We start from the raw sequence: 23,057 nt of genomic DNA, 5'->3' as shown, positions 1-23,057 counted from the left end.
TATTTAGAAAAATACGAAGGGTAGTAGCAAAGCATAATAGATCAGATTTTGACACGGAAAACATTTATGCAAATTAGCAAACATGACCCAGGACTGGAAGCATCTTTTGTGGCAGGGAATCATATTGAAACCCCATTCAGAAAATCAAAGAAGGAAAAAGAGAATAGATATGAGCAAGTTCAGCTTCTCACCCCATGACTTCTCTAGACTGCTGGCTCTAAGAGCTCACAGCTGAGGGATATCTTTTAATTTCTTGCCAGACTCAAATTCATCACTACTTTACTCCCATCTTCTCTTCTGCTAACACTGTGCTTTAACATACATTATTTTTTCCAACTGGCATCACTCTACTGAGGGGCACCCCTTTCATAATCACACCAACCAAGCTTTCCTGACCAAATACAAGTAAAAACTAGAATACATTAACTCTTTTGACTGTGATACTAAATATTGCTAGCAAACCCTGGTTTCCTCTATCAGTGAAAAAATATTGAAAAATAGAAGTAGATGTTTTCCCTCCTGTCTAGGTGGTCTTAGACTTCCTGAGCGTAAGATTTACTTGGTTCTATGTTGGAGTGGGGAACTCCTCTGAAATGAAAGACTGAAAATACTAATCAAGTTACACCCAGTGAGTATCTCTGGATTATTTTTCACAAATTACCATCCCAGTTTCCACTGGGATAGCTAATTTTCTTCCTAGCAGCTGGTATAGTACTGCGTTTTGGATTTAGTACAAGAGGAACATTGCTAACATGCTGCAAATTTACTTGTGGCTAAGTAATGCTTATACTAAGTCAAGGACTTTTCTGCTTCCCACGGTTTGCCAGCGAGGAGGTGAACAAGAAGCTCGGAGGGGACAAAGCCACAACACTGACCCAAACTGATATTCCACACCTTATGATGTCATGCTCAGTATAAAAACCAGGAGTAGTTGGCTGGGGTGAGGCAGCACCACTTGGGAATGGGCTGGACATTCAGTAGGTGCTGAGCAATTTTGCTGTGCATCACTTCCTTTCTGTAGTCTATTTATTATTATTCTCTTCTTGTTTGTTCTATTAAACTGTCTGTATCTCAACCCACAACCTTACTTTTTTTTTCTCCTTCCAATTCTCTCCTCCATCCCACAGGTGGGGCAGTGCATGAGCAGCTGTGGGGTGCTCAGTTCTCAGCTAAACCACAACAGTCTTCTTTGGCATCCAGCATGGGGTCCAAAGGGATCAGGTAATAACAGATGTGATCAGAGCGTCTTTAAACAGATTTGGTTTAAGTATTCATTGCATCTATTTAGTAGTTGCTGGTCACAGCATTTATTTATTTGCTCTCAGACTTTCTATTACACCTGTAAGATGTAACACTTCACTTCCTCCCTGCTGTGTTGGCTATCAGCTCTGGAGTCTGGATCAAGAGTATTATTCGGCTACAGTGTGTAACACTGACCCTGAGACTAATTCAGTATCTGTACTCGGCACTGCCATCACCTCCGTACTTCTGATGCCATCTCCTGGAGACTACTAGTAATTAACACTCTTTCTCCTCAGGGAGACAACCTATGGCAGAGGCATCTTCCCCCATCTTGCCCTTCTCCACCAGGCCAATTAAAACAGCATTTGAAAATATGAATGAATTTTAATATCCCTGGGATGTTCAAACCAGCATGCTCCTCTTCCTGTGACTCCTGACTATGGTTCAGGTTTTATTTAGGGTTAAACAACTATTTATGACCACCACTGAGAGATCAACCCCCACAATGAGAACTGCAGCCACTCAGCCCCCAGAAACACGCTCTGCAGCTACTCTGACCCTGGTGACAGGTGATGCAGCTGAACAAGAGGTAACCCTCCAACCCCCATCCCCGAGTGAGATGCAGGATATGTGAAAAGATTTCAGCCATTGTCCAGGTGAGTATATTATCACCTACCTGGATGCTTTGATGCTGGGATAACAGGACTAGCAGACTGGAATTAAATGGCAGAGAAGACAAGCAGATGGGAAGGGGGCCAAGCTGTCTAGGGAAGGGGGCATTGTCAAAGCAACTAGAAGAATCACACAGAATCCCAGAATGGTTTGGGTTGGAAGGGACCTTAGAGATCACCTACTTCCAAGCCCCCTGTCATGGGCATGGACACCTGCCATTAGACCAGGTTGCTCCAAGCCACATACACCCTGGCCTTGAACACTTCCAGGGATGGGAAGCCCAGCTTCTCTGGACAACCTCTTCCAGTGTCTCACCACCAGAACTTCCAAGGACACAAGCCCTCAGCCTCTAGAGGTGACTTCTGCCAAACATGAATGAAAGACATCCCTTCAAGGAATATGTTATGTCACCCAAGTGGACCACCATGGAGAGAGGTATTCAGTACCTGAGGGAATTAGCCATGCTGGAGGTAATTAATTATGACCCAGACCATACACAGTTACCAAGAGAAGCAGATTAAGTCCTAGGCACACAACTGATATAGTGGAAATTTGTATGGAGTGCACTATCGCCATATGCCAAGTCACTGGCAGCACTGCTTGGAAAGACAAGTGATCCTCCCCAATGATGGATGAAGTGGCTGGCCAACTCCAGCAATACAAAGAATAATCTCCCTTCCTCCCTACATGCCCAGGGTCTCAGGCCTAAGGCTGTAAAATCTGAAAAATTCATCAGAAGTCCACAAACCTATATAAAACCATTTCAGAAGCTCAAAGAAAACAGGTCCTACTCCCCATCTGAACGGACCACTATCCCAGCTACTAAGTGTTCTGCTCAACAAGGAGGATGTAGAGGGTACACACCATGGGCTACATTGTAGTTTTACCTGTGGGAAACACAGGACTGAGTGGAAACTAGCTAAGCATTGGTCATCCAGGTGGCAAGCAACTGTGCTCTGCATCAAGTGTTTTGTATCTTCTATCATTATTACTACTATCATCATGATCATCACCATAATCATCTTCCTTTGTGTCCTATTAAGCTGTCTTTATCTCAACCCATGAGTTTTACTTATTTTTTTCATTTCTGATTATCCTTCCCATCCAAGCAGGGGACAGGGAAAGGGAGTAGTTGTGTGGTGTGTAGCTGTTGGCTGGGGTCAAACCACAACAGTGACCAAGGAGGATTTATGATCCCCCTTGTTTGCTTTCACACTACCTATTGCTTGCTGGGGTGGAAGGACTTAAAAGCTCAGATCCCTATGCCCAAGCTCCCTCAACAAGCAACTCTTTCCAAATAAACCTTTCAACTGGTTTCTGGGTTATAGTTTCAGATACTGTAATACTGCAGGTATTTCTTAGGGTAGACTTCTCAGACAAAAAGTCTCTGTGTAACAGAAACAAGGGCTTCAGAACAGCACAGCTACTGTTTCAGTGCGTACCAGATACAAAGCTCTTAGAAGTTACCACTCCTTACAAAAGAGAGGGTTCATCAGCTGTGCTCAGCAGTCAAGTGGCAGTGAGTAACCATGCGCACCTCCTCAGCCTGCTCCAGCACAAGAAGACAGTCTTATGATAAGGTTTTGGTTAAGCAGACATACCACCTTCCAGCTGGCACCAGAACACACCTGTCTACGACCCTGTATACGAACAGGGTGAACTGCACTACCTGAATCACATCTTGAAGTCACCAGTAAACTCCCCAGTGAACTCAAGACATAAATTTAGGCCCTGGTCTGTGACAAATAAATGTGTACACACAAAGTAGCATTTTACATTTATAGCTAGTCATGTATATACTGGTAACAGGTGGATCTAAACAGCAAGTATTTTACCAGCATTGGGATAGTATTAATTAAAAAAAAAAAGATCTCCCCTAAAGGGAGAAACAACTCTTATTCAACAATGTTTTATTTCTAGTAGTAAAATGGCTGCTCCTTAAACTAGACAAGCTGCATCACCAGAGGAGCAGATCTGACTCCAACAACACCTATAACAAGTACATCTAGGTCAGCCAAGGGTCCCTCCCTTCATGTTCCCACAGCTAAGAGTGCTCTAGCAGCTGCTCAGGTGTTCGTATTGAATAGAACTGAACTGGTCAGGCTTTTTTTATTCACCTGACAAGCTCCTTATGCAGCTCGGGTGAAGTCAGGTGGTGTGGCAACCGGCTGGCCTTCTCTGGGGATCTGTCGCTGCCCTCTGCAGGACTGTCCACTCTTAGTGCTTTGCTGGCAGCATGGTGGAAGTCTGCTACCTCTGTTAAGCGCTGCTTCATTTCATTTAGTAAGTTAACATGAGATGCACTCTGGAAAAAACGTCTTCCAATACAGCCATCTACAGGCAATCTAAAAATGAACAAACAAAAAACAAAAGCACAACAAAGTATTTTTGCAAGTGTCAAATGAATACCTTTTGCAAATAAATTGACTCTTCAGTGAGGCTCCTGGTACCCACTGCTTTCAGCTGCAGCCTTTGTGAGTCACTTAATCTCACTCACAGTGCAAATTCATCAGTGCTTGCTAATCTGCTAGAGCCCTCACGATCAGAGACTCACCCGTATTGTGGTCCTGGACGGTGGAGGTAAAGAAGGAAGAATTTCTGCCAGATAAGTGGCATGAGAGGGTGATCAGCAGGGGTAGCAAGGGCCTGGTGAGCCCAGCGGTAAATCATGAGCCTCTGAAGGGAAGGTATGATGGGCAGCTTCAGCTGGGTCTGTGCTTTCTGCAAAAAGAACAATTTTCAGAAAGTGTTCCACTGCCGTTCCCTGTCACGGGCTGTCACAGCCTAACTCAACAGATTAACTACCACAGTGTTAAAAATTCAGCAGTTATGAAGAGCTACCCAGCTCACAGCTGTGCTGGCCTACACCTCTGACACTTGCAATAGAAGTACCACGCACAGAGGGCCTAGTGTGATGCAAGTACAACATAAGGACCACTGGAGTTCATTAGAGTGAATCACTGTTTTTTCCTCACAGAGATAGGTGTTCCTGGTTTAGGCTTCTGCAAGATCAGTGCTGTTACAGAACAAAGCAGCAGCAGTGAAACAAGCAGCATGATCCCACCAGTACAAATAAGGATGCAGAGTCCTACAGCGTGCTGCCACTTCTACCTTTTTCCAGATTACACTCTCTACAGCCCTACTGAAAATCTAAAATGCAAAGTAAAACTAATGTGAACAAAGAAAGAAAAATATTTTTGCAAAACCAGAACAAAAGCAAGGTAACATATGAGCAGCAGCAGCACTCTGTATTAGAAACACAGAACACTACCCCATGGACCCAATGACTCATTAAAGAAGTCACACACCAAGCCCCGATGGGCTGCACGACTTCCCACATCTCAGCAGAGACCCTCACATCTCATCTCCTCACACCTCATCCCCCACACTAGACCTCAGAAACCCTCAGCACACTTTCCAAACATCGCCCACACACCATCTCACTGTTTTCCAGGTAAATCAAGCAAGACACAGAAGCCAAGGGGCAAATGTTTTCCAGACTGTTCTCCAAGGACGCAAGACACGTACCAATCTGGCCACAACCAGATCTATTTTCATTGTGATTAACAGAGCATAGAAAAAATAACATGTTTTCATAGATCTTCAAGACTACTTTGTTCACTAAAACACACTGAAACACATGAGATGAGGCAAGTGCAAAAGGCTACACTTTAACACTGGACAGCTCGAGCCACTTGCTTCATTCCACACTTTCTAACTGAATTTGGGCAAAGAACCTGGAAAATATTGCAACATGGCTTAAAGCACACCTGACTAAGTGCCTTGTCAAAGGAGAGACCTAAGCAGTTCTGAAAGTCTTCAAAATTAATTCAGCAAATGCAAAGAAAAGTAAAGCCCAGACATCTGCAAAATACAAATAATCTGAAATGGTCTTTGAAACACAGAAACATTTTTCCCATCTGTAAAATAAAGGGTATGTGCACTCCCCTTCCCAGTGGTATAGAATAAATACACTGAAGATCATGAAGCATTGAGATGCTGCAGGAAATCATGCAAGATAATTTATCATTGACTGAAATTCTCTGTAAATAATGTTATATTAAAACCAGATATTTGCATGGTGTTTTTTAAATGCTCAACTAAAAATGTAAAAGGAAACTCCCCTGAGGTAGATTTTCTCCTGGAAGGCTAGATAAAGCACTAGTTATACTTCAATCCTGGTAAGAAAAACACTAAAGAAAAAAATAAACAATACAAGAGAACAGTTTTCTCCAGTAGTGTTGTCTAGTAAGAGCAGGTGAGCAGCTCTCACCTTCAAAGCTTGATCAGGAGTTAAAGCATTTATAACCAGCTCCCCCTCCACAACTCTGCGAAGCTGTGAATCTTCTTCAAATATTGACTCCATATTTAACACCACCCAGGCAAACCAGACCTGTAAAAACAGTAATAACAGAAATACTGATAACAAAATCAGCTTGCTGATTGGGGCAGCTTGCTATTTTCTTAAGGGAGTATGTCTTTGCCAGATTATAAAATTGCAAAAGCAGCATCATATCCCCAAAAGAAAATGCAGAACCAGTTTCCTCCTTAACTAGATTCCAACATCCTCTTTCTCTTCTCTACAATCTTGGGAAAGGGAAAATGAGGGACAACTGACAAAATTATCCACAGTTCTGGAGGAAACAACTTACTCAAACCCTGTAAAACAAGGTAACCTCTCTCTCTAGTAAATCCTACTTTACTATTAAATCCTATTGTAAGAATTCTTGGACACACATCAGACCAACTTTCTCTGTGCAAAACACCCATGTTCCCTTTAGCATAATTAAACCCACAGCATTGTCTTAGGCTAAATTAGGATTTTATCACAAGAAAACTGACAAACACAGGGACAGGAAGAAATAGGGAACAACAGAAAATCTGCAAAAAAACACACAAGCAGGAAAACAAACAACCCTCAACACCTGTATACTGCTTAACCCAGGGCCTTCCACACACCACCACCTTACCTGAGAGGAATTGGCATTGCCCTCAACAAAGGAAGGCGTCACGTTGCCTGCCACGATCCAGCTAACAAGTGAAGACAGCAGACCTTTGTCACAATGGTAGCCCAAAGCATTCTGCATGGAAACAGAAAACATTTGGGTTTTTTTTTGCAAGCAGCCTAACAGACTATTTACAAGCTACAGACATGTTGCTCTGTCTTCATTCAGGCTCCTTTCTGCCTCATGTTGCTACTTCCCAACCTTAACCCTCACCAGCAACCACTGAAATGCCTGCTTGTACTTTCTTTTCCACTGAAAATATTTTATTATAGTGACAGCATCTCTTTTTTCAAGATAGGATGCTCTCTTTTTGTTCTAAACACAGTACCAAACACCTGAAATGCAAAGATCACTTGACTAAAATACTATGATAGAACTCATGTATGAGACTTGTGCTCCAAGTATGTTTTAATTATTATGACTATTCAAATATCAGATGTTTCACTAATCTTGACCTACTCAGATAACCCCATTATCATTCATTATCATGAATGCTTTTGCTACATTTCAGGGAAATACATTCACATCAAAGTTAGGATGACCAACACATGAATTAAGCATTTACTCAACAGCCACACATTGGTACCACACTGAATTACCTTGTGTTGTTGGTAAAGCAGCTTTTGTACACAGTCCTCTTGACTGTACTGAAAAGCAGCTCTACATAAGTCATCCAGCAAGGTGAGTGTTGCCTGGTCCCTGTGCCACAGCTGCTGGCTGGTGAGGACCTGAACCCAGAACTCCAGTACTGCAGCTGGCCCCACTCCATTTGGCTGGTCACTTAGAAAAATGTGATTCTACCAAATTAAAGTATAAAATTATTCAACAGACTGCAGCTTCAATTGAAGGGTAAGAATTTATTGGAAAATAGTTGAACTTGCCTAAGGCTTTGTCCTATCCTTAAAATAATTTATGACAACTTCCTATGCCTATGTAAAAACAGCTCTGTCATCTCCAACCCCCAAGAGATTCTGCAGCTGGAGAGCCAAGCATCCTGTGCAGTCAGCAAAAAACAGATGCAAAAGTGACCTGCAGGCAAAAATAGCACCTATTTCTGAGCTTGCTGCTCCTGCAGAAGGACTTATCAGAGCTGGAATGTTTCCTTTTAGCTCTTACCCCTCTCTAGTGTTAGTGGGCCTTGGTTCTTGGCCTCCCTGCACTTGAAAAAGAAAAACACTAGTTTCCTAACACAGGAACTTTTTTTTTTTTTTCCACAGCTTATCCATAATGCAGTGGTCAAAAGAAAAAGCTTTTAAAAATTAATACATCTGCTGCAGTCCTCAGCTAACACAAACAACAAAGTAGTGCTGCTTAATACATTCCCTTTTTATGCAGTTTTTGCTTGGCATTAGAAAATACCCTTTTCCAAGAGTTTGAAAGACTTGTATTGCTGTTCTGTCCAACATCACTTGTATTGCCAGATTTGCCAGGCAAAGTGAAGTATTTCAGGAAATCAAAACCAGCTATTGGTATCCCATGGCAGCATAACGGTCAGATTCAGTATCCCTTCTAACTTTAAGCACTAACTCAAAAAAGCCTGCCTGCTCTTAAAAAAACCTCCCCGCTCCTCCTCCTTCTTCAAAAGAAAATACATCTTACCTGTATCATACTACTCAGCAGCTTAACATTTTCTCCATAGCTCACTCCTGTCAAGTGCTGTGTTACCTTGTGGGTAACCTGCTGGGTCATGCCTTGAGGGACTCCAGTATCCAGATGAAGGAACAGTTGGATGTAAGATAAAAATCTAGGGATGTCAACAAATTAAATTAATTCCAACAGCATAATATACAGAAAAGCTACTTCCAGAAAATTTAAAACCAGCTCAACAGCACTGGTGACACCTACAAGGATCACAACCATGCTGCAGGTTTTACTGCTCCATTTTAACTGTTCACAGTCATATTATGAGCAGTTCATGGCAGACTGTAAACTCCAGGTAGCTCATCAGGACTGAATAAAGTTCTTGATCCACAGGAGCATCCAAATCCCATCTGGGAATTGTTGGAGAGATTATCAGGTGGTCCAAGCCAAAAACACCTCAGGGACCACATTACTAATTTATTAGGAGAGACAGCTGAGGTACAGCACTTGAGTACACTCCCAACTGCTCAACTTACCAGTACGAACACAGTTAAGAAGTATTGCCTGCTTATCTTTCTGGCTCATCTAAACACAACAACTTCTGGCCAGTACAGCACAGCAGCAGCACTAGTGATGACTGTACCTGTGAGGTCAGCTGGAGACACTTCAACTACTTCTTCAACCATGGACACCTTTCATAACTCAGCAAATGAACCAGACCTATTTCCCCATCATCTGTGTCACACTGTCACTGGATGCAAAACCCAGAACCTAACCTGATAAATGTAATTGTTAAAATAAACTTTGTGTGTTTTTTTTTTTCCAATAAACGTATTAGGAACATATAATGCTTACTGTTCATTCTTCAGGAGGTAATACTGGCATGAGTAAAATAAGGGTAAAATTTTATCCAGCACATGAACTACCGTCCTCAGATATCTAGACTGGACGAGCACACCCAGAAGTGGGATCCCTTCAGCACAGAACTTCTCAATGCTGTCAAAACAAACAAACAAACAAGGAAAAACACATTCACTACCAGTAGAGAGGGAGACAGAATGTTGATATTTTGTGTGAATTGAGATGTCAAGACCTTCATATCTTTACACTTCATCTTTGAAACTCTAAACAGCTAAATCCACATTTTTATCTTCAGCTATAGTAGTCATTCAATTCTTGACAGATTTGCTAAGTATCTCCTGCCCTTCTCAGGGTTTGTGTCCTGTCTTCCAAAAATCACTGGAGATGAGGGTCTTCATCTATCCAGTTTCAATCAATTTAAAGCTTAGGGTTGTTCACTAACCTACCTAACTAGCCTCCCTCTTCAGGCACAGAAAGAGCCTACAGAATGAGCTTCAATTACCTAGCTTTGACATCTCCTCAGGATGGGTAATGCTCTGGACATCCTTCTTCACTACCTACAGATGGAGCTCAGAGAGTTTTCTTGCAGCAGGTACTTAAATGGTTGCAGTCAGCTAAGATGAATCCTCCTCTTATTGTCCAGAAAACTCACTAGTGGCAACCTATTCAGCACATGGTTCTGCATCAAGTTTTGCTTGCACATTTGCTTTTGCACATTAGGAAAAGATGCAAAAAATTCATCCTGTGTCTACTCTAAAGTCATGAAAATGAAATTTTGTATGAAATAAGTAGTGTACAGTGCTATCCTCTGCTCATTAATGTAACTGGCCTTGAACATCTGTATGTGATAAAGACCAGTCTTACTGTTCAGATAGGAGACATAAATGAAACAGTTCTTTGAAAGGACAGAGTGTTTTGGGGGAAAACAACCCCACTCAGAAGTAAACAGGTTCCTTGGTTTTTATTCCATGCTCGAAGCCACACAAAAAACTTCCACTCTCAAACCAGAATAGCTTTATAACAGTCTCAAATTATTCTAATGCTTTGAAGAAGCACATATGTATTGATGTTGTAACCTTAGCAGAAAGCCTAGACAATTTCTCTTTCAAGAGTAAAGGAATATTATATGTAGAAAACAGGTTAGTTAAAATTCTGAATATGACAAAGAGATAATTAAAGATACATCAGATTCAGGAAAAATTGATCAAGGAGAGACTGATTAACCTATGCCTGACTCTGTATGTCAATCAAGTAGTGTATTTTATTATGTACAAGAACCTTGACTAAAAACCAGCTGAAAGCACTGGAAAAGACTGCTGGAACACACTATTATGGAACACACTATCTTCACACTATTTTCTGAACGTTTTGTGGCAGCCCTGCTAAAAAAAATTACCTGTAGAACATCCCTTTCAGTAAGCATGATTAAAAATCATGCTAAACCCTCAACAGGGATATTATTTGTAATTATTATTTTGATGCAGAAGGCAAAAACACAGCATTAGGAAAGCACATTGTATGAAACCCCAGTCCCTGGAAGATTGTTCAGCCCCTCACATCAGAAGCCCTTTATTCTTTAAACATGGATAAAGATGCTAATACAGGCAGGTTGCTCAGCCACTGGGGCCATCCCACCCATCCAGAGCGACCATGAAGAAGCACACCTACCTGTGCCCTAAGGTGGTCATTGCCAGGGCCAGGTAGCAGCCGATAGGGATGCCTGCTTTGACAGCCTTCAGGAGGGGGTGAAGCGTGACCGACTCCGCCATGTCAACCACACTGCCCGACACTGGGACTGCAGGCCAGCCACACTGCATGCCACAGTCATTTCTGTGCAGCTTCAGCCTCAGAATCAGGCCCCATGCCCACTGGTTAAAGGAAGTCTCTGGTGTTTCTCCATATCGAACAATGCTGGCTAAGTAGGAGACCTGGAACAAAGCATTGGAAGCAGGAATGGGAGGAAGCACAGCCACACTACAGCATGGATGGCATTAGTCTAGGACTTGGGTCAGATTGGATGAGTTTCCTCTCCTGCCACAATACTGTGACACAAGACCAGAGCACCAGTACTTATCTGTTAGACATACCATGTAGCACCACCAATTAACTTTACCCAAAAGCTCTATTTCTGTGGCCTTTATTTCCACTTCCCCTCCCTCCCCCAACTCGGTTTTGACAACAGCTACCAACTTACATTGTTTGCCTAAAGTTTTCCAATTCATTTTAATTAATTAATTTCCAGATTAATTTTATTTTTACTACTTAAAAAAACCCACCACATACAACCTTGAGTAATGTTTAAGACTACTTAAGACTACGTGAAAGGAAAGCAAAGAACTTATATACAAAAATAACATCTGTCAACAAAAAGCCTAAAACATGGAAGCCTAGAAAGAAGCCTGAAACATGGATAGGCAGAGTCTCTGTGTCATGTACATACCTCCATAGTCATTAAGACCCTATCTACAGAAGGAATTACAACTCTTTGGGAAAAAAATATTGCACATGCTGACAGCACTGTAAATTGCAGTGGTGGGAATCAATGCAGGTATTTCATCCTCTCCAAGTGGGGGTACAAGAACCTAAGCAGTATTTTTTCTTAAGTTTCAGTTACAAGCTCATGCAAGTCAGGACAGCACAGGTGGCAACCAAGGAAGAAACAGGCTTAAAAGGAGAACTAATCTTGCTGGCAGAAGACAACAAACCATGACTAAGTACTGCAGAGAAGCAAGTCAGAAAACAGCAGAGATAATCAGGAACTTCCAGAATGTGGGAAGAAAAGATTGAGGGAGGGGGGGAATTACAGGAGAGAAGGTGAAGAGAAAGCACTTTACAAGAAATACTGAGAAGACAAAGCACAGGACAGTGGTAAGAGCTCTGAATAAATAAATAGAAGCATCTTGGATTGAATATCCAAAAAAGGCATTTTTAACCTTGATCTTTCTATCCTTCCATTCCCCTTCTGTAACTTGGAGCCATACCTTCCTGAGTCACCAGTGTGCTGTAAAACGAATATAATTAATGTCTGTAGGGTGTTCAGGTAACACAGGACTGGTCACTACTGAAAAGCTCCTAAAGAGAGTAATACTTAAGTGTTCAAGCATGAAAAGAGCTGGAGTCACAGGAAAGATGCCTCTTGTCCAGCAGCATTAACAAGTACTCTTTCATTAATCAAGTGCAGCTCTGCATGAGTAAAGGATGCTTTGGAAGAACAGCTCTGAGTATCCAACTACAGCCTGTTTAATAACGCAAACCCATTAGGGGGTTAAATTTAAAATGTCCGTTTCTCACATAGATGTTCAACATGAGTCTAACAGTATTTTCAAATAGCTCTGTGGGTGCAAAATACTGAGAGTTGGTATATTATTATGTTCCTGTAGTACCAAGAGAGCATGCATTTAAAAAGAAGAAAACAAGGTCGTTGCCTGTAGTTCTTCCCATCTGTCACCTCTAATAAGCTACTCTGTGTAATTCTGAAGAAGGAATACCTGTTTTATGCTTTCAGAAAGCAGCCCAGCATAGGGTTTCTGGGAGAGGTACTTCTGATAAGCTTCCAAGACCATCAGTGCAACTTCAGAATGGACAGCTGGATCCAGATGAAGAGCATCCTGCTAAAAACAGAGTCGCATCACAAAACTCAGCCTCATTTAAAAGGTTTCTACAACTGTGTCATTCAATTCTACTACCGTGAAATAAATCTCAATTTGAACAGCCAGAAATAGTCTGTGAGTATTGTAATAGCTAGGCAAATTCTTGGTCAGAGGAAAAGTATCAGCCCAACACTGCATGAGATCATACTGTGCAATAGAAAGCTCAACAGTTAAGACTATTTCCAGAAAAAAATGACCATAATCACTTCCTGTGTGCATTCTGTGATTTTATAGCAACTAATCCAAAGATTCACAGTTGGCATTTTAAATCACGTGTACAGATACTGGATACCTTGCCTTTGAGAATAAAACATGGGGGGTTTTTGTGTCAAAACATTGTCATTTCTCTTATTAACTGCCCCATTAAAGAACTATTGCTCCCCGTGTCACAGCGTACAGACCTGACACTGTTACTGCACAGCAAAGACCTCACAATTAAGTCTCTACCACTCCTTTCTTTTGACAAGTCACCAAGACACAGGGAGAAAAGGTCCAGCATGCCACATGTTCAAGAATCAGCACAGCAAAGAGATCAGTATGACCACAGCACAGATTACAATGCTAAGACAGACCACTGAACACTATTAACAGGATTTTTTTTCCCCAAAACTATTTGGTTTTCTCTGTAAAAGAATTCACCCTTGATTGGATCCTGAACTGATGGAGCTCCTGAAGTAACCCATCCTTCAGAATATTTTCCAATCATTTAAATACTGCTCTGGGCTTTGAAATCTCTAATTTCAATCATTAGTTTTCTTGCGCTGTGAAAAACATACCTAGATACCAGCCTGCAAACTACAGTCACACCAGCCTCAAAACACACTTCTTGGAGGACTCCTATTTCTGCAGTCACAGATATTTTAATCAGTGACTCATAAAAATTGTCCTGTCAGCTCTTTACTCTTGTTTAGAGAGAGGAAACTCCCACTTAAATATCTCTTTTCATCTCAGCTGCAGCACTAGGAGAAAGCAACACAAGCAAATCCTCAGGCATGCTACACAATTAGCGTGAAGCTCCCATCCTATGCCATCAAGTGTATAGCCATCACACAAAAACAACTAATTAACTGTTTTCCAATTCAGCTATAGCCCCAGGTTGAGTAAAATTTTTGCTCTGAAATACTGACCAAATCCAGACATCCTGCTTTTAATACATACGTGGTCATCGAATCCCCAGTTTAGCCCTTCCAAGATAATGCAGGCTAGTTTATTCTCCACTGTTATTAGACTGTAATTTAATAGCCAGTCACGAATCACTGCTATCTCAGATGAAGAAGGCTTCCACAGGTGCATTGGCAGTTCTTTAAACAGATATAAAGAAACCTTTGAGGAGAGATAACAAAGGCCCATCAGTACTCAGTATGGAACAATAAACAGCACTGTGCCCCTTTATCTTGATGAGGGATACAGAAGCTTGCAGCAAGATGAAAAGGGGTAATGGAGCAATACTGGAAGAGGGGAGATTTAGGTGAGAGATGAGGAGGAAATTCTTCACTGTGAGGGTGGTGAGACCCTGGCCCAGGTCGCCCAGAGAAGCTGTGGCTGCCCCATCCCTGGAAGTGTTGAAGGGCAGCTTGGATGGGGCTTGGAGCAACCTGGGCTGGTGGGAGGTGTCCCTGCCCATGCAGGGGGCTGGAACTGGATGATCTTTGAGGTCCCTTCCAACCCAAACTAGTCTGCGGTTCTATGATTTTAAAAAATGGACAGGTCTTTAACATTACCTATTCAGGCCAAATTATATCTTATAACACAGGGTGGTGTGACCTCCAATTACAACTGGGTGCCTACTTTAAACGATGGACATTAGCACTTACCATCCCAACTTTCTCAATGGTCTCTCTAATTCGATCCAGCAGTACAGAAATTATCTGTGTATGGATGCTGGCAATTGCTCCCAAGAGCTCTCGACCAACTTTTGAAAATGTCTCTCTTGTGGAAAGACTGACATAAGATACCTGAGAAGATGAGTAGACAGAAGTTACTGGTATGGCTGACCTTCACTGACACTGCAATAAAATGTCTCTGCGATTCTGGACAAAGTTGATACATTTCAATATTAAAACTGAAAGCAATTGCCCTAGAAAATGAGGAACTTGTCACAGTGCCAAAAAAATATTCTAAACTATAGTAACACCACCAAACACAATAAAAAAACCCAAAAAAACTGCAAACCACAAGAGAAAAAAAAAAAAAAGAAAACACCATATAAGGAACTTAAGAGCTACAAGTTAGACCAGCACAAGAAAAATAAAGCAAATTATATGTATTTTTGTTCATTTGTTTCATTCTGGCTTGGTCTACAGAAGAGCTCTTCTTACTCCCAGAAAAAAAACAAAAAAAAACACAAACAAAAAAACCTCCCCCCCAAAAATAAAAGTACTAGATTATAAACCTTAAAAGTAGCACTTTCTCAGAACAGACTAAAGAAGGCATGACTGTTTCACACCTTCCACCTTTGGGAAGAACAAGAGCACACCGACCCTTTTTCTGACTGAACCAGTATTGTTACTCACCTCATAGATCTCCAGAACAATCATTTTGATAAAATCCTCATCAACATCAGCCCGTTTGGTTTGTGCCATCTGAGCAAATGTGGTAAGCAGGCAGATTTCTTCTGAGCAGTTCATTGATTTGAGATACTTTTCAAAATTTTCAAGGTGCTCTGGGTCTAGAAAAAAGTCACATGAAAGACACACAATAAAAGTGCTATAGGACAGACATTGTCAACACTTATTTCTAGCCCGTGCCCAGTGAAGCAATCAGTAACAAATGAATTGCCATCACTGGAGGCTTGTAAATTAGTATCCACTCTTCAAAGTGGCTGGTACCAGCTGCTTCAAAACACGGTGTCCATATGATTCAGTAATTATGCTAGTAATTCATAAGGAAAACTAAAACTGCTTCAATTCAAACGACTAAAATTCAATTTTTTGTAGCATTTTAACTATGCAATGTTGATTATCCACAGTAAGAACTGCTTGAATCTTTTTGCTTTTTAAAAAGCTTAGCACTGTTTTGGCTTTCATTACATATTGGAGCAATTAATTCCACGTTAAGGCCAAATGATACGAAATTATTCTACACAGCACAGTCATGAGACTACTAAAACTAAGCCCATCCAAGCAGACAGGTTTTGTCCAAACTGAGAGACTGCTCATTCCCAATACCATGATCTCAAGCAGCAGCTGCAACTGGGAAGATCATTCTATGTCGATTATAAACAAAAATACTTCAAACATCTAGCCCCGGGCCTAAATTATGTCCAAGAGTTACAAAGTCAGTTTCATTTTCTCCAGTGCAATATGAGGAAATTACTGAATGCACTTGTTTGCAAAACACCTCTGAAAACAGAGAACTGAAGTTGCACAGAATGGGAAGGTTAACAGATTCTTTCACTTGAATTCAAGGCAGGTTTCCTCTTTAAACCGAAAAATTAACATGTTGCCAGATGCAAACAAACATTTCATTCTGCTGGGTGGGGGACAACAGGAAGGTATGGGTATATACACAGGACTTCCAAATTAATTTTTATTTCTTTCAAATAGAGTCTGTGCAGCAAATAAAACACTGAAAGCTGCATTTGAGTTGTAAAATGGTTTGGATGGAGAGTGGTCTGCTTCCTCTGAAGCACAGCATGCCAGTAAATACTGTTTACAGTGATCTTATCACAGCACTTAAATATACTGAAAAAGCACTCATTGTGACACACAACTACTAAATCTGCACAGGGACAGTTCTCAGCAGGCTTGTGATTAAACACTTCCACTTAGGTTACGTTCTATTTTAAGGGCTTTCAAGAGTTTTGCAACTGTGCTTCAACCTGAGAAGGTCAGAAGCCAAAACACCTCATGAACAGTGTGACAGAGGATTGTGCAATTTAAAGAGTTTTTCTGTATGGCAAGATACATTGCACTCCTGAGAGATACAACAGACATGCAGGGGATGGCTCATCAATTCGTCTCCTTTTCCTAATGCTAACTTTTATCTTTATAACAGAAGTTACAGAGCACTGTGAGGTTTTTCTTTTTGTTGCTGTTGTATTTTGGGTTTGTTATTTCTAAGGTAGTGCATAAGGAGAAAAAAAAAAAAAAAAGACTATGCCATTGCTATTTGTAAAGGTATAGCAACACGACCTGCTGCATGCAGCACGGGTAGGAGACACCCCTAAGAAATTATTCTGTGGCAGCAATGACCTTATCAGCATTATGACGTGTGCATCTGTGTTTCATTAGGCACAGACCAGCTAAGCAACAGAGAAAGGGTTTGAAGAAGGACAGAAGACAAAAGCAGAATCTGGCAAAGCTAAGGACAAGGACCATAAAAGGAAGGAAGAGGGCTGGTGCCAACTGCTGAGTACCTGTACACCAGACCTCCTCTGCTGTTAGTCACAGCTCTGCAACCTCCCAGCTTCTTGCTTCAGCTGCACCTTCCTCTTCTGGGTACCTGGGGTCACCTGTGGGCTCCACACCCTGCAGACCCCACACCAGCCTCAAACCCACACCAAGCCACAGCTTCGGACTGAAGGATGGGGAAAAGGAAAAAGGGAAGAAGACACTCCACCTAAATCCTGTCATCTCCCAGTAGAGCAAGGACATATATACCACCAAGCTGCTACTTGAGCCAGCTCCCTTCCTCCTCCACACATTGGATTACACTACAACTCAAGTTCAGAGAGACTCTAAAGATCAGTGGATCCTCAAATCCTGGTAAGGGCAGAGTAGCAGTAACTAGAGATGTTGTTCAGCAGGTTCTCATTGCCAACTGCAATGGAAGCAAAGACAAAACTGCCAATTCTGTATTCACAGAATTACAGAGAACACACATTTGTACTCACATAAGTATCCAACATAAAGAAGCTACTAGGTCACTGCTTGTCTTTGAAAACATGTGTTCCACCATAAATTAACATTTTGTCTGCTCAAGAATACATTAAGTAACCAGACTTTCCTTATTTCCCCAGGAGGGTATTTTATATCTGGTAGCTCTTATTGTCCAGAAGCAGCTCCAACCACTGCACTCCATTTTATTGTGCTATCATTACCTACTCCTTAAAAGTGACTACGCTCCGACTTCTATATATGCAAGTTTAAAGCTTCCATCAGTTACCAAGGCTTGCTATCACATGTAGATTTACCACCTTTAACATTTCTCAAACATCACTTGGGAAGGGAAATCAATATAAAAGGTCCTCTTCCAAAAGTATTTAATGTAATTGTCTTCTAGGCTATGAATTACAGGAAATTAAGTCACCACAGTAAAAAGAAGCAGCTTTTTTAGAAAATTAGATGGATTTCACTGAAATAACTGGCAAGTGCTAATCAGCTCAGCACTTCATAAGGCATACACAGCTACAGTCTTCATATGCTTCTCCCAACCTGCATAAATTGCCTTAAACGTTATTTGAGCTTTCACAGAGTCAAGACACTCAGTAGTCTCTCAATACTGCTGTTTTCTACTTTCTCCATCAAAATACTTGTTTGATGTGGTGACAGCTACCTGGGCTTCCAGCTAGCTGAAAGCTAAAACTAACAGAATGAGATGTGCTCTCCTCAAAGACAGCAAAGAGGCTGTGAAGCAGGGAGTTGCTGCTTTGTTTACCTGTCTCCCTGTCAATCAAGTCCTGAAATATCTTCCATGAAGGCAGCAGCAAAGGGAATGTAGCATTCCAGCTGGCCTCTAAATAACTGCGATAGCTAAAGCCATCACTGTGGAAATCCATACAGCACAGAAGTCATGAGGAATTAGAAATAAAATGTGGTATATAGGACAAAAAAAGCATCAAAAGAAGGCTTGGGATAAGGGAAGCATCTCCAGTTGTGGAAGATAAGCAGATCTTCAATAGTGCAAGTCACTGAAGACAATGATAGGAAGGGGGGAGGACAGCAGGACTAGGGTATTTATCCAAATATCAACAGCTTAACCGTTGACAACTGTCAACAGCTCAGAAGAAAAACTTCAGTGGTACAAAATTCTTTATTTCAGGATTTAAATCTCAGTCTCCAAATACTATCAAAGCTCTAGATGGGACTCTAATATTAGAGTACACAGGAAGTACCTACTGCATGGTGCTTTTTGCAGCTCTCCAAAGCAGCCAGCTGCAGTAACTGTCTGAGAAAAAAAACAACTGTAAGGACTGTAGCTACAACAATTCCTTTGAATCTTAAAGAGTTCTGTCAAACTAGACTGTGAACTGCCCAAAACATTTCTGAGGCCTCTGTGCCAGTGATGATGCTGCTGAAGGTGTATTTAACAATAAAACCTGCAAGGAACTAAACAACCCATTGCAGATACAGCAGTCGCTGAGTTGACAAGAATTGGTTCTGAGTAAAGGAATTCTACCTTTGAGTCTTTGCTTGCAGTCTGCAGGCTGCAGACCAGAGCAGAGCTTTTCCAGATGCTCACTCTCTGCACAGTGCATGACAAAGAAGAGCCTCCAAAGCATGTTGCTGGATAAGGTTCCATAAGGCATTTCGGACATGAACAACCAGACTCCCAACCTGTTGGAGTTGAAAAGGCAGAGAAAGTTTCACCCAGATAAATCCCAACATTGGAAATGGAGACATATGATGACATCTCTGCCATATAACAAATTTAGGAATGCGAGGATGTGTTTTAGCATCACGAATTAACCTCATTCTGAGCTGAACAAGCCACCAGGGCTTCTGCTAAATGCCAGAACTCAAGGCACAATTCCTCCCCCATCTTATTACCACCAGTACACTCAAAAACCCTGCATATTGTAGTCTTGTTTAAACCATAAAGTATTTAAAGCTACTGCAGTTCCCCCTTCCAAGATGAAGACAGTTCAATCACATTGGACAGCCTACCTTTTTGCCTTCAAAACATGAAGAACAGCTCTAAAAAACAGCTCATCAAACTCCAGCTGCAGTTTTTCCAGAGAGTAGGAATGTGTTACTGATCCATATTGTTTACTGCCACCAACATACTGGGCCCAGTGGTCACTCACATGACAAAGTGTCATCCTAGACAGCAGAACACACCAGTTAAAGAAGGATCATTAAGTATGTCATCATCATATAAAAAGACAAACTATTTTAACTAGAGTAGAGCCTAGCCAAGGGAGACATGTTCAATCCTTTGTCCTCTGGTTTCCAGGGATTTCTGTATAAATAGCATTTCCCTTCACCATTCAGACAGCATTAGTCTAAAATTCCCGTGTCATCCTTCCTTAGCTCTGCAAACAACCAGTGCATGATATTCAGTTATACCATATCAGTCTGTGTCTGAACTTTAGAACCTTAGGGTAGGAAGAGGCAGTCCAAGCAAAGAGATCATGCAGGAATACTGAGAAATACTGAGGAATACTTGGAAAGTACCTGCTCTAATAAAAAAGAAACTTGGGTTTGTTTCTGATTTAACTGTATGCCCCCTGAAAACACACTCACAGAACCTATATAAAATGAGTGTAAAAGACTTAAAAATAAAGAGCAAGCTTTAAGCAACAATATGACAATTTTCAAGGAGCAAATTAAAGACCCTAAAACAATTCTGGGTAACAAAGGAAAGAAAGCAGTAACACTAGTTACAAATAGGAGTGACTGGAGAAACTGTTTGTCAGATTTCAGTGACTTTCCAAGACAAACCTACAAATATCCCTGATGGAAGGCAGAGGCTTGTGCTCCAAAGCTCACCCAGCTCCTTTGTACCCATAGCAGTTGGATGCTGCAATTTTACACTTCACAAGCAGCTTTAGAGTCAAGGACTCTGGGACTCCAGATTCCCAGAATGGCTGACCCTAAACAGAGCAACTCTCAGACCAAAATCTGCCAGAAGAACTAACCATATGGGTTGTTTGGGGGTTTTTTGTATGCTTGGTGGCAGGTTTGGAGCTTCTTTTGAAGCTCTGAACTTTAAACCAGACTGTATGCAAAAGATTAAATAGTATCATAGAGAAAGCTCACTTACTTGATCAGCTGACCAATTCGCTTCACAAACTGTCGGTACCGTGCTCTGTTAAATGTTTCTAACCCTTCAGACAGAAGTTCCACCAAGGAGTTTGCAAAAGCAAAAATCTTCATCATCTCGTGGGGAGTTGTTTTTTCAGGAAAATAAGCACCTAAGACAGAGAACATAAAAAGTAAGTCTCAAAAAAAAAAAAGTGTGAATTCTGATTTTTTTTAAGTAATTTAACAAGCACTTAAAGTAACAGTTCATTGTATAGTGATCTGAGGTTGATGCTTTGTTTATGAACTTAACAATAAATACCTGATAAGCATAAAAGTATAAATAATCTTTGTGTTATAAGACCTCTAGCAAGCAGCTATCTTCATGTACTAGTCCAGAGATTAAACAAAATAAGCAATAAATAAATAATTGGAGAAAAATCATGGTAATGTTATGGCTCTTGCCTCTTCCAAAATAGAAAAGTCAGTTGTGAAAGCACATGTGAATCACTACCAAGCAGATCAAAACTACAGGAAAGAACTCCCCACATTTTGCACACCAGTAGTGTGCTAAGTTTCTCAGTTACCTCATACCCATGGCACACCTATCTACAGGGCATGTAGCAAGAGGACAAGATGGAATGGATTGAACTGGAAGAGGTGAGATTTCCTTTAGACAGGAGGAGGGAATTCTTCACTGTGAGGGTGGTGACACAACAACACAGGTTGCCCAGGGAAGCTGTGGCTGCCCCATCCCTGGAAGTGTTGAAGGGCAGCTTGGATGGGGCTTGGAGCAACCTGGTCTGGTGGGAGGTGTCCCTGCCCATGCAGGGGATTGGATCTAGATAATTTTTAAGGTCCTCTCCAACCCAAACCAGTCTGTGATTCTATGATCTGTTCAGACTGCAAGCTGTTGCAGAGGATCATCATTACTTCATTCAGGCTTTCCCACTGCAGTAGCATTCAAAGCAGTTTTAGTCAATAATACAATTAGCCTAAGCAAAATAAAGAATAACTCCTTAGCAGCTGATTTACCTCCAGACTTAAAGCCAAGGAAGTGCTGAAAGAGTTCATGAAATGGAAACTGTGACAACAGAGCAATCAAATCATCTTCCAAAAGCAGAATCCAGCTTGTTTCGGGATCCTCATCCTATAGATAAATACAAACAGTCCCATTCAGTAGCTTTCCAACAAAATGCATAGTAAAAGGGCTTTACTACTGTAGTAATCAGTTTGCTTGTAGGAGGGAAACCAAGGAAATACAAATGAACTCTCCCCACACTCACACTCTCCTGAACTTCTTTCCTGTGTGTGTTTCTATAAAAGTCATAACCAACTAGGAAACAGGAGCAGAAGCAACACTGCCCCAGACAAAGAGAGCTTCTGAAGGCAAGCACCTACCCAAGCACGTGTCTATTTCCATGATATTTTTGCATGCAATAGTTCAAGTAAGTTTTGTTTCTATCTGTTAGTACTCATCTCTGGAAACACCATTATCTAGTTATATATCAAGGAGATAGGAGAACAAGGAGAGTAAAAAAATCTAAGTTTCAAATGATTCATTTTAACTAAACAAGCCAGCTTTCCTTCTTCCATTTCACAAAAATCATTACAATAAGCTTGAGCAAAAGGATAAACAGGAAAAAAAGTTTAAAAAAGTAACTTTGCTTCACCTCTTCTCCTCCTTCATCTACCAGGGTCCAGTTTCCAGATTCCTTCCCAGATGAAGAGGAACTTTTCCTTTCACTTGGTTTCATATGGCACATGAAGTCCATCCGATTTCTGATTTAAAGTAAAAAATCAAGTTTAAAAAAAAACAACAGAAAATTAAAGATTCTGAATTTAGTAATCTTTCAGTTAAGAGCAGATACTAGAAAACAGATAAAAGAACTAGAAATTAACAATTATGCCAAATAACTTGATGCCTTACAAGATTCACACCAACCTCCTGTATTCAGTAAATTATCTTCCAGCAATATTTTGAAAAATGTAAACTGCTATCAGGCCTGTATAGCCAGCATATTTAAGTATGCAAGAAACAAACCTATTCTTGTCCATGTATAAGAAAAATATTTTCTTAAAAAAAAAAAAAAAAGGAAGAGTCATATTTCAGCAGAGGTCCTGTACAACCACCATTCAAG

The 23,057-nt window shown here is 41.1% G+C and overlaps 1 protein-coding gene across 3 annotated transcripts in view; it reads right to left on the bottom strand.

Annotated features, from left to right (window-relative positions):
* Positions 1-23,057, bottom strand: part of EPG5 (ectopic P-granules 5 autophagy tethering factor) — a 61,741-nt gene that overhangs the window by 27,000 nt on the left and 11,684 nt on the right. For 2 of the 3 annotated variants that reach the window (XM_051642684.1, XM_051642686.1), the window contains exons 7-23: positions 22,590-22,698; positions 21,952-22,066; positions 20,939-21,089; positions 19,840-19,995; positions 19,352-19,509; positions 15,526-15,680; positions 14,827-14,967; positions 14,171-14,335; positions 12,851-12,973; positions 11,031-11,290; positions 9,357-9,497; positions 8,520-8,664; positions 7,520-7,717; positions 6,885-6,995; positions 6,188-6,307; positions 4,469-4,635; positions 4,032-4,259 (exon numbers count right to left, since the gene is read on the bottom strand). In XM_051642684.1, the coding sequence (XP_051498644.1) occupies positions 4,032-4,259; positions 4,469-4,635; positions 6,188-6,307; positions 6,885-6,995; positions 7,520-7,717; positions 8,520-8,664; positions 9,357-9,497; positions 11,031-11,290; positions 12,851-12,973; positions 14,171-14,335; positions 14,827-14,967; positions 15,526-15,680; positions 19,352-19,509; positions 19,840-19,995; positions 20,939-21,089; positions 21,952-22,066; positions 22,590-22,698 (2,643 nt within the window). The remainder of the gene's footprint in view (positions 1-4,031; positions 4,260-4,468; positions 4,636-6,187; positions 6,308-6,884; positions 6,996-7,519; positions 7,718-8,519; positions 8,665-9,356; positions 9,498-11,030; positions 11,291-12,850; positions 12,974-14,170; positions 14,336-14,826; positions 14,968-15,525; positions 15,681-19,351; positions 19,510-19,839; positions 19,996-20,938; positions 21,090-21,951; positions 22,067-22,589; positions 22,699-23,057) is intronic. The other variant, XM_051642685.1, reaches the window with a different exon arrangement.

Source organism: Apus apus, chromosome Z (assembly GCF_020740795.1).
Source record: "Apus apus isolate bApuApu2 chromosome Z, bApuApu2.pri.cur, whole genome shotgun sequence".
NCBI lineage: Eukaryota > Metazoa > Chordata > Aves > Apodiformes > Apodidae > Apus > Apus apus.
This window is presented reverse-complemented; position numbering and strand designations above follow the sequence as displayed.